General features: G+C 36.5%; 1 protein-coding gene across 2 annotated transcripts in view; it reads left to right on the top strand.

Moving 5' to 3' along the window:
• Positions 1-1,154: 1,154 nt before the first annotated feature.
• Positions 1,155-12,410, top strand: part of efnb3a (ephrin-B3a) — a 50,841-nt gene continuing 39,585 nt past the window's right edge. For both annotated transcript variants that reach the window (XM_067433524.1, XM_067433523.1), the window contains exon 1: positions 1,155-2,096. In XM_067433524.1, coding sequence (XP_067289625.1) covers positions 1,771-2,096 — 326 coding nt within the window. In that variant the 5' untranslated portion in view covers positions 1,155-1,770. The remainder of the gene's footprint in view (positions 2,097-12,410) is intronic.

The following is a 12,410-nucleotide window of genomic DNA, read 5'->3' as shown; positions in this document are numbered from 1 at the left end:
GAAAGATGATCCTGCAGAGTTTAGCTCCAACCCTGAAGAAGGAAAAACACTCATCTGCTCGTAACTTAAGTAATCCTGACCAGCTTGATTACCTTCAGGGCTGTTTGATTAGGGTTGGTGCTAAACAGGGCAGTGGCTCTCCCGCATTAACGTTCCCTCGTCCCTACCCCTAGTTTAGACCTTAGTCTTGTTCAAATTTAGTCACAAGTAGTATGACACAAATTTAGTATGACTCCTGCTTCGCGGCTATTCTCCACTATGAGGCAGTATTATCACACTTCAGCTTTAAACCCTCACATAGAGTAGTATCATAAATTGCATTGCCGACTCTCAAACGTTTAATTTAATCCATATTTAATTTAAAGTTAAATTGCTAATGTTAAAAAAGACTAAAAGTACGATGACTTTTGTTAGCTTTAGGAACAAATTATAGGTTCTTCTAAATCTGTACACAGCATAAAATTTATTCCACCATTTGATTCCCCAAACAAATTACCCTTTGGTGCTGTTTAGGGCATGGTTTAAGTACATAAACCATGTCCTGATACGTTACGCCTCGAGCTATTTGACTAAAGTTGAAGTGGTTAGACAAACGCGTCTCATTAAAACAAATTACAGTGACTTGAAATCGACTCGAGCCCTTTCAACCACACAATTCATTGTTCTTTTGATTTGTTGGTCGGCGAGCTGTAGTGACATTTAAATGTGAACGTATTAAAAATACCTCAGAGAAGAGATTTTCTTAAGACAGAAGACACTGTCCTGCCTGTCAGTCACCAGCGCGCGCTCACCTCCAGCAGTTGTTGCCATGTCCGCTTATTATAAGCAAATAAAAAATAACCTTTAATTACCTTAATTATTGAAACGGGTATTTAAACACTAATATTATTTAATAAATTATTATAATGATGTGTATTGTAATTTAGCTGTCCTTAATCTAAACTTAAAGAAGTGTGTCTCTGTCTTGTTTGGTGAAAATAAGTAGTAGCCTAATATTTCCCCCAAATTTTCATTGAACCCTCAAACCTTTATAAATTAAAAACAGTGGTGGTCTATTTCGATTATACTTTTTTTTCAGGCCAGGTTGCGTGATTCTCCTTAGATCTGGCAACAACGCCGCCGGCGCGCGAGTCAAAGCGCGAGACTTTCCAGAGCAGAGAATCGGACGGAGCGAACAGCACGCATGGTTTCCATGGACTACAGGAATATCTCGTTTCTTGTTCCCAACGTTTCTACGTTTGTTGCAATCGACCCACTCCGGTTACTGCCACTTTAGTTCCTTTTAATGCCCTAACCCGGTTTTGTCTCTTGTTTTTCTTGTCGGACTGTAATTCATCGGGCAAGTGTTGTTGGTGGACATCCTCACCGTTGTTTCAGGACTGGACATCTGCGTGAACATTTTGGATAATAGATGAGCGAAAAGTTACATTTAAAATCTGGAGAGGGGCTTTCTGCTCCAATGGGGAAGTACGATACGACTTTTGTCCGTTGAAGGACTGAATTATTTCTACCGGGTGGATGTTCATTTTGTCAGCATGACTAAAAATACAACTTCAAGACATTGACAGAAATGCTAGTGCTGCGGCTGATGGGGAAACATTTCTAAGCATTTCTGCGCGCACTTCAAAACATTCAACTTCACCCCGTGCTTGATAACATTGTTGTAATTTATTCCCAAATAAGATTCATTAATTGACCTCAATTTATGGCTTTTCCTTCTCAAATCTGACAATACTTGAGACTTTCAGTTGGGGTCATTGCCTTCTTTGAATGGAACAAAAGGAGGTTGATGTTCCCGAATCTGCTTTCTCTATACAAACGTTTAGAGATTTGTGCTCCGAGTCTTTCAGATGTGGATGTTGCGGTCACACCATATCTTCAAGTGCAGGGGGATCTAGCAAAGTTCAGCCCTCCACCAGTCTTTTGTCTCTATTAGGTCCCATTCATTTGTCTCGTAGGAGGAACATGGGTGTCCAGACTATGGCGTACCCGGACTGGGTCAGTGGATTGGGGTTTCTCTTAATCTTCCTGATGATGAGTTTAGCAGTGGATGCGACCAACTTGGAGCCAGTCTACTGGAACTCATTAAACAGAAGGTACGTTGGTGGTTGATAGAAAACTCATGCACCCAGATTCAAGTTTTGCAACATGTTCAGACTATGGCTTTGAAAATCAAATGCCTCTATAGTAGTATAAATATTACAATTCAAAATATATTGCAATCCTACTGTAAAGGATATTTCAGTTAAGTTAATTGTAAACCACATGCAGGGGTCCTGAAAACCCTAAAATGTTGGGGAAATTTCAAAAGTTTCATAGGCCTATAAATACATCTGTGCTTCATGTTTTGAAGTTTTCCTTTGGCTAAATTGTTTGTGTGTGTGTGATTTCTATAAAATATTTTTTTAGAGTCGTTATCCAGTCATCTTTAAAAATGATATATGGGAAAATTATGGATATCAGTCAGAAAGTGTCGGAACTTTGTACTTAAAGATTTAAGGCCAGTTGGGACAGGGGTGGCTTTGGCCAGGGACGCTGTCTAGTCAACGGTTTAGACAGACACCATCGACTTAGAGAGACAAGGCAAGGGGGCATTTTCCGGCTGGCTGCCTCCCGATTATGGGTCGTGTGCATGCCCTCCCTAGATAAGACATTAATGCTTCAGCCACAGTGACACAATCTGCAAACCCACGCAAAGGTCCTCTGAATTTGGTTTGTGCTGAGGATGCTCTCTGGACAAGAGGACATGAGAAGCCACATTAAGAAGAGTGTAAACCTTGAGTGATTGACAGAATCTGGGATTCCCTCAACCATGAGTAGGAGATGAATAAATAAGTGTGTGTGTGTGACCACACTCTTAAAAATGAAGGTTCCAAAAGGGTGTTTTTACAGTGTATTATTGAAGAATATTTTTTTGTTCATAAAAGATCAATTTAAAAAAAGAGAACTTTCTACATAGTGCCAATAAAGAATGATGTATTTTTAAGACTGTAGGCAGGTAAACCATAACGGAGAGATCTACACTGGAAAAAATGATTTAGAAAAAAAGTTAGAGTTCATTGAAATAAAAATTTTGAGTTAATACAATGAAATTTTTTTGAGATTCGACAACCTTTATTAAAATATTATTAAAAGATTTTGTAAGCATATTGGGTAATTGTGTGTGTTTTATTTCTGATGACGCAGTGAAACATGCCAAATAGTGCTATTTTCATGATTTATCATTTTTTATGTGGTTAAGATACAATAATATTTTGAGTTTCTATTTATTAAACACATTTCATTCATTGTATCAACTCAAATATTTTTATTTCAATAAACTCCAAATTTTAAGGCAACCAGGTTACTTACTTTTTTAAGTTAAACCAACAAAAACCAACATATTTTTTTTTTTTTTTTTTTTTTTTTTTTTTTAACCGTGTATATATTGGGCTTCACTCAAAACAGCCAGATGCTGAAAAAACATCTTTGGTTAAAAGAGAGAAAAAAATAAAGATTACATTGAGGCTGAGCAAAAAACAAACAAAAAAAAGGTTCAACTTGTGTAAAGAGAAGGAACTGAGCGGTTTGGGCAGATAAAGTCATATATAAAAATAGATGGAGAAAGTCACTCATCCATATGAAATATATGTTCCTCTGCTTTCTGAAAAGGTTAACATGTTTACTCACACCCCACCAGTCACATCCCTCTCAGGTCATCTCTCTCTCTCTCTCTCTCTCTCTCTCTCTCTCTCTCTCTCTCTCTCTCTCTCTCTCTCTCTCTCTCACTCACTCACAGGACACAGTAATATAATATATAATATAATATACATATTTTTAATCATGAATAGCATATTAAGTTGTTCTACTTACGTAATGTTTTTCTCGCGTGAACATGAATATTCAGTAAGAGCTTTTGTGGAACTTGGTTTATTTTTATCATTTTATTTATTGATTGATTGATTGGATCATGACATACATTATTACCACAAGAGAGAGTTTTCAAACTGCTGCATAATGCTTTTTTTTTTTTTTGAGTTAATGTTAACTTAAAATATTAAATACATGTAACACTACCTATAGATCTACCTATATATAAAAATCTATATATATTTGTTTTAAATGTACAGTTAAAAAAAAACTGATTTTTTTATCATTTGCTTTGACTACAGTAAAGTAACAAAGTACAGTTAATTATATAAAAGCCAATTATTTAATTTTGCAAGCAGTTTTCATATCTCAAACTGTATACATTTTTGGAAAAGGATACTATTTTGGGGTTTGAAAAAAATCGATTTTGGATGCATCACAATAAGTGAGAAATGTGCATTAAAATGTAAAAATATTTTTATTCATTAACTTTAACCTGACAACAAAAACTAAAAGGTCTTAAGTCATGTACCTGATGTCTGGAGAAAACCATTAGTATCTTCTAGTGTCTGCTGAGAGAATAAATGATGTTGAAAGGGGTCAGACAGCTCATGGGATGGAGGGGTGCATTGGAGGAGAGGAGTGGATTTCAGCCCCTCAGTTAGCGTAATCAATGGTAAGCACAGACTGTCTCCATGCATCGCTCCGGGGAAAGTTGTTGTACAACTCTCTTTGCCTCAAATGAACATTAAAAATGTAATCCTTCATGGCTCTCTCAATATTTAATGAATCAGCTGCTAATTGGAGCCAGATAAAAGCTTTCTTAACTGGGTTAAGCGTTTCAAATTAAAGCATTTTAAGAGTATGAGAAGATACTTTGGAAAACTGACAGAGCTCAGAGCCTACATCAGATCTTCAGACTTTTGACCTTTCTACTTTAGTCTCAGTAGTTTTTTTCTGGTGACTCTGATTGGTTCTCCTTTACTGAAAGATCTTGTATAGAACCTTTCTAGGGACCGAGAGCAGAGTAAGATTAAACATTGTTAGTGAAAGAATGGATTAAGGATTTGTAAATGTGCTTCACGGGACAGGTCCCTCCCACATATCCTCGCCATTTGTGTGTGAAAGAGTGTTTTTTAGAAGCGATAAGACCTCATGGAAAATTTTACATTGTTAAAGGAGAGATTGTGATTGTGGCATTAAATGGACTGAAAATGGAATTGTACCACTTGACCTCAGTTTCCAGGGGTGTGAGAGTGGGAGGATAATCCTCTACACTACACCCCTCCATTAGTTCATCATATGGACTGCTCCATCATCAGACAGCCAACAAAGCCATCAGTGAAGGGATTACTACCTCTATACACACTTTCTCTTTTGCACTTTTTCTTTCCGGGGTTAATGTCTTTCTCCCTTTCTGTCACATTCCCTTCACCTATTCATCATCTTATTTTTTTCGCTCCTCATTCATTACCTCATTCTTTTGTGTCACTGCTCTCTCTTTTTTCCCAGAGGATAATTTTATTGCTCAGAGGTTGCTGCTCATAGTATCAACTTATATTTCTTCTAACATTTCTTTAGGGAAATCCAAATTAGATAGATATTGGCGTACAGTAAGAAGATTAATGCGGATAGCTTAGTCAAGATACTTTGAAATGTTTGAGTCCTGAAACCTCCAGACTTGTTTAGGCAAATCTGACAACTTGGTCTCATTAGCACTCATAGGCATTCGCATTTCACACACATATTGTTTGGTTCTAGCACACATCCATTTGCATAGACCCTGAAACGTACATTATTAACATATCGACAGCATGTAGATTGTAAGCATTTTACGTTGGAACAACTTTAGAGACATACAAATTTTAAAGAATCATTTTGGTTTCCTAGACTAGTGAATTTGTGGATTTCATACATTGATTTTAAATGGTTAAATGGTTCAATCTCATCACATTTATTTAATGCATTGAACTAATTTGACATAATAATGGTTTATGTTGTTCTAGTGCCATTTTAAACTTAAAGGATTCCATCAGTTTTCCCAAGCCTGAACTTTTTAAATAGTAAATTAAATGTTTTTTTTAATTAAAAATATAATGTAATCATAATAATAAACTGTAACTATACAAGGGCATTTATAATACAAATGTAATTTAAAATGTTCAGTTTCTAAAGCTGTGCATATGTAAATAATTGAATATTTTAGATGCTGTAAGTACATGCATTCTGTAAGTTTCAGTCTACATCCAAACAAAAATGTGTAAACGTTATGTACAAAAACCTTCAATTATGTTCATGTGATCAGGTTGAATCTGAGCAGTCCTTTTTGAGAAACACTATAGACGCATAGCAGTCCTTCAATCATTTACATGTCATTAACGACAGATGAGATTTTAGCAGAACTCTCTGTTTACACTGTTTTATTATCATTTATTTTTTATACAAGAATTTACTTCCATCTATGATTTTCATAAAGACTTGATTTATACCAGCAACCATTGAAACTCCAGTTTGACTTTTTGAGTGCTCAATTTCAGTGTTATTTAGCTGGACCTGCCATCTTTGCGATGAAAACCTCCCTCTCTTGTTTCACTCATATTTAATTTTCAGTTTCAAAGGTGCGTCTCTGGCGTGCCTTCAAAGCCCTGGCATGATACTGTGCTGTGTGTGGAAAACGTAATTACAGTTTTAAGATTACCCCGATGATGGTTCTGAAACGAGAGGGGGGTGGGGGTGGTATTACGGTGGACTACAGACACAAGGATTGCACTATGTCATCTGTTAACATCAGCACACCTTGTAAAACAACATATATGATGACGACAGTAATTGTTTCTTTCACTGTTGTTCACTTTCGCTGTATGTCATCCATGGATTGAGGATACACAGGATTGAGGTTCTGATGTTATCCAATTTATTGGTAAAACTCATTCCTCTGCCTTTCTCTTTTGTCTTCCTTGTTTGCCATCTTCATGAAGGTCGGATGAGCATTTATTGTTTCTGAAGGAAAAATGTAGGTAATTGGCAGGCCATATAAAGGAATCATGAACAATAGATTGTCAAGAAACACAATTAAGAAAAGTAAACCGAGAGCTATGAGAACATGCATTTGTTTTCATTGACTAGATGAACAATGGTCATCCTGTTTTTAACTTGCTGATGTATGATTGGTAGGCCCAGACGGAATCTTCGCACTTCCTCTGTGGATTTCTTTGGATTTAAATCGGTAAAATGTGTGAACGTTGGACCCGCACACTTCGAGTCTGCAAAAATGTGCGTATACTAAAGAGGCCGCTGAACAGTTTTATCCACAATCTTTAAAAAGAATCAGATTTGGTTAATTCCCCCATGGCTCGGTTTCGAACATGAAAACGGAGAGTTGAGAGAAAGCGAGAGAACAGATGAAAAGTGAGTTGGGAGTTATCCTCTCTCCCCGTGCCCTCCCCTCCCACTCTTCCAAACAAAGGGAAGGTTATTTTTAGTGACGTTCATTTTTAATCATCTGAGTGTTTGGTGCTTGATGAGTCTTTTCATGTTGGGCTGAGGAGTCAGCGGCCTCTGGACCCAACAGCTCCCTGGAGCTCCTCAACCTGACCAGCACAGAAGAACACATATGCTTTGTGTAGAGGTTCACAATATGTTTTTGGCGCTGATCATATTATTGGCCAATAAACTATATTACATTTATAATTTTCCGTATTGCACCATGTTTTGTTGTAATGTGCATCAGTGAAAAGATCTGAGGGCTTTAAATTACACCACTGTTCAAAAGTTTAGAGTCGAGTAGATTTTTTTCAGCAAGGACACTTATTCAAAAGTTACAGTAAAGACTTTTACATTAGCTGTTTTCAGCGCAGGAACTCTTCCAGGGACTTTGGTGTGGTACTTGGTCTGTTTCGACCACATGGACCAGGGTCTAAATTAAGTTCCTGGTAAAAATGCCCCCCTCAGAAAGTCCCTGCTCGCGAGGTAGTGCTCTTTTAGAGTTCAGAAACTTTAGGACTTGGGCGTTGAACATGTTGACTGGTTGAGTTCACGCAGCATTTTGATTGGTTGACTCCACGCAGCATTTTGTTCCAAACACGTTTCTTAATGTTTCTTAAAGTCCTCACAAATTCAAATTTGACCCTATTTATTTAGCGCATATTAAAGGTCTTAGAGTGAACAATTAATCCGTGCAAGTTAATACAAAGAAGAAAAAAATAGTTTGTGGCTGTAATTTTTAATCAAAATCTGAAAAGTAACTTCCGGTCTAAAAAAGAAGTTCTCAGATGATGATGTCAGTTTGACGGCTATGAGTGAGAGATGGAGAGGAGGGCCGATGAAGTAAAACCCTGCCCTTTATTCATATACCGTTTCACTTGGAAATACGTCACAGCACTGAAGAAAACTCACTTGCTACTTCTGGTTCACTGGGATTTTCTAATGTTTCTTAGATTTCCATGTAAATGAAGACAAACATTTTAGTTTCAGATGGCAGTGTATTAAAATCAGAGCTCATGGAGATCACAGGAGTGTTTCCAATACGTATGCAGGCATTTCTCACTTTGATTATCTGTTTACTTCAGTGCAAAAGATTTGATTCAACTAAAATGTAAATCAAAAATCACCGTTGCAATGAATAAACATGTTTGGGCTTTCTTAACTGGGTTTCCGGTTAAATTTCAGTGAAGACAGCTATTTTACAAAATCTTTTAAACATTTTATTTAATTCTGTTGCTTTAAAATAATAATAATAATAATAATGTATCATGATTTCTACAAAAATATTAACTGTTTTCAACATTGATAAAAATCTATCAATGCGTCAAGGAACAATCATGATAATTTCACAGTATTACTGTTTTATTGTATTTTTGCAACTTTTCAAAAACCCTGGTGTACAAATTCTCACAATTGTGTTCTACCTTTCCAACAGTATGACATGTAACTGTTTAATCTGTATAATATTTTACACATTCCTATGATAATATGTTTTTTGTTTTGTTTTTTTACTGTGAAACAGAACACCTGTAGCACACTAAAAAGCAAGCAGTGTTTAAGAGTTGTCTTGATTTCATTAATGCAGATTGGAAGCTTTTAAATGACACCTGTTTGGTTTTTAATTAGGTAGCTGCAACAGTTATCGCATCGGCCACAGCAAGCTGTTCCACCCAGAAGTTCCACATCTTTATATCCATAGATTTAGGCCTTTGTGTTTGTGTTTGCATGTGTGAGTCACTTTGCATTTGTGGCATGTGGTTCTCAGCCACGTGGTGAGTTTCAGTCCGTCAGAGTTCAGGAATGTGTAAGTTATCTCCAGCCCTTAGCTAATTAAATAGCATTGATAAGAACATGAAACAACACTCTCCGAGCCCTTAAGATAATCTGGGGGCACTCAGCAGGTCTTGACGACCAAAAACTTGACACACGCACACGTACGCTTTTAAATGACAACATACTTTTTGTTTCCTTGTTTTCTTTTTTCTTTTTGAATCAAAGCTCAATATGGGTTACTGCAGTCTAAAACTACTTGGAATTACATTTCCACAGAATGATCACCGCATCATTCATTCAATTATACAAACTGCCACCCGTTACATGTTTGTTTATTATTATTTTTACTCTTGCGCTTAGCTTCAGGTACTGATAAGAGTGTACTCTTAGTTCAGCGTAACTTTAAATATTTACTTTTGCAACATTTTTACCTCAATATCAGGGCAGATAATACAAAAAAGTCCACAGAATAATTCTGGACTTGATATAGACTAATCCTAATACTAAAAGAAAACTTTCTGCAATTTTAAAATGATGGGGGAAGAAGTACTTTATTATTTACTGCATTATTTATGAGTTATACTTTGAAAGACAATTTGGGTTCGTAACTTCAGAGGATCTACGTGCACACAAACACATTCTTAGAGAACCAGGGGAAGGGAAATATCGCTATTTTTGTGCTATTACAAAAAATTTAAATAAAATAATTTCATTGTATAAACTCAAAGTAGAGGTAATTTTCCACATTGCTGCAGTGAGGTGAAGTGTAATCAGTGGCTTACTACTTGAGTTTGTTTGGGTTTCAGCTCCATCAGTTTTTTGTTGCTTTTGTGGCAAATGAGGAAACTTTTAGACTTGTTCTGCAGTGGTGATTCGATAATGAGTGTAAACCTGGATCCATTGACATTAAAGTACTTAAGCACTGATTTGAGAGGGTTTATTTCTAGGCTGAAAAGTTATTTTTCCCATGTAAGAATGTTTCTTGAATTTCCATGTAAATGAAGATAAACATCAACATTTCATGCTTCATGTTTCATGCATAAAAAGATCAGTTTCAGATGGCGGTGTATTAAAATCAGAGTTTATGGAGATCAGTGTTTCCAATACGTTTGTAGGCCTTTCTCAGTTTGATTGTCTGATTACTTCAGTGCAAAAGATTTGATTCAACTCAAATTTAAACCAAAAATCACATTTTCCATGAATAAATATGTTTGCAAAATCCACCAGGCCGAGAGAAAATTTAGCATTGTCAGGCCTGATAACCACTGCAAAGAACGCACAATATATCTGAAATTCTCTTGAACCATGAACAAAGACTGTCAGTTTCTTCAACAAGCAAAATCTGTTTTTTCCTGTGTAGAAGGAAGAGAAGTGCATTCAGCTCGTCAACTGGTGATCACATCACAGAGAAATTTTGACATGCTCAAAAGCCTTTGAAAAATCAGTGTAGTGTAGTCAGAAACAGATGCAGCATGTTACATTGCTTCCATCAGTAACTTGTATTATACTGAGATTTGATTTTTGTCCTTTGTTATTCTGGGGTGGTCTCGGTAATGGTCGCCATGCTTCGTATTCCTCGGCAGGGGTCTGACAGCTCTCTGATAGAAATGTCTTCCGTTTGGACTGAAGGAAAACAGTTGGATCTGCAGGGTGGCAGGATTTGAGGTTAACATATCCATTTGCTTGAGCTTAAGGGGGAGAGGGGGAGGGTAACGCACACAGTAAACGCACAGTTTCAGCCAATCTCATGGTAATCTTGAGTACCTATAGAGTAGTATTGCATCCTTCATATCTTTAAAAAGTATTTAGTTTTATTGTATTTTTAAAAAAGCCTGATAAGCTGTACCAACACTTTCCAAAAAAAAGTACAGCTCTGGGAGCACACAAGCACAGACACACAACACGTTATCATATCGTAGACTTTGTACTCGTTCTGGTTAAATCACAAAATAAAATGTACTCAAACGTGTCCCTGCTTCTGATACAGAATCACTAATAAACTCATTTTGGTTTTAATGAGAGAAACACTACAATGGTGGATTCAAACCCAGAACCGAACCTCAGACATGCTCGCCAGACAAAAGCTCTACCTCTGGACCTCACTGGACTTTTTGGACTGACAATATTGTATTATGCTATAGTAAGGAGATGTAATCTTAAAGGGTTAGTTCACCCAAAAATGAAATTTATGTCATTAATGACTGAAAAATGAAAACCCTAATGTCGTTCCACACCCGTAAGACCGCCGTTCATCTTCGGAACACAGTTTAAGATATGTTATATTTAGTCCAAGAGCATATTCAAGTGTATGCACACTATACTGTCCATGTCCAGAAAGGGAATAAAAACATCATCAAAATAGTCCATATGTGACATTAGTTGGTTAATTAGAATGTCTTGAAGCATCGAAAATACATTTTGGTCCAAAAATAACAAAAACTACGCCTTTATTCAGCTTTTTCTTCTCTTCCGTGTTTGTTTTCAATCCTCAAATAAAGATTAGAATGGTTATGAATTAGTGGATTGATTCATGATTTGGATCGCCATTGTCACATGAGTTTGGCAGTTTGACACGTGATTTGAAGTGGAGGAATGTGAATTGCCTGTAGACACCGTGCCAGAGCCTTTTCAATTCGAGCTGCTGGCTCAAACTGCGTTAACTACCAACATACGTCACCATGGTCAACAATGTTCATAATGAATAACAACAATGTTCAATAGGAAAATTCAACTGCAGTAGCCGTTCAACCTTAAGCATGGCAGCCCTTTGACGTTTTTACATCATCTATTGTAGAAATAAAACACTTTATACCCAAATGTCAAAATATTTACTCAAATAAATGAACAGCACTAATAAAACCCCAGTCTTGTGGATCATTAACTAAAAAAGTTTTTCTAGGGTTACCATTTTTTCTCATAACTTCACCCACTAGCCCACTTTTAAAACAGTTGCGCCACTATCGCATTATTCATGGATAAATTAATTCACTATACATTTGTGTTGTTTACACATTTACACAAGTTTGCATAAACTTGTGCAGCGGGTGCCAACAAAACACAGACATCTGATGCATTTTACTCACTGCCTGCAACAATTTGCAAATCCAAATCGCTAGCTTTTAAAACATCACAGAAAATGCTGGGAACACACTTAGAAAAACAAACTGCATCCACTGTTTCCTTAATGCTGAACAAGGTTATCTTTCCTTCACAAAAAAAAAAAAAACACTCTTCTTTAGTGACATTGTTGAAAAATCCTTCTCGACTTGCGTTACCCAAATAATGGGTGTGCTCTCGCTCCTGCT

The sequence above is a fragment of the Pseudorasbora parva genome, chromosome 23 (assembly GCF_024679245.1).
Source record: "Pseudorasbora parva isolate DD20220531a chromosome 23, ASM2467924v1, whole genome shotgun sequence".
In the NCBI taxonomy this organism is placed as follows: Eukaryota; Metazoa; Chordata; class Actinopteri; order Cypriniformes; family Gobionidae; genus Pseudorasbora; species Pseudorasbora parva.
This window is presented reverse-complemented; position numbering and strand designations above follow the sequence as displayed.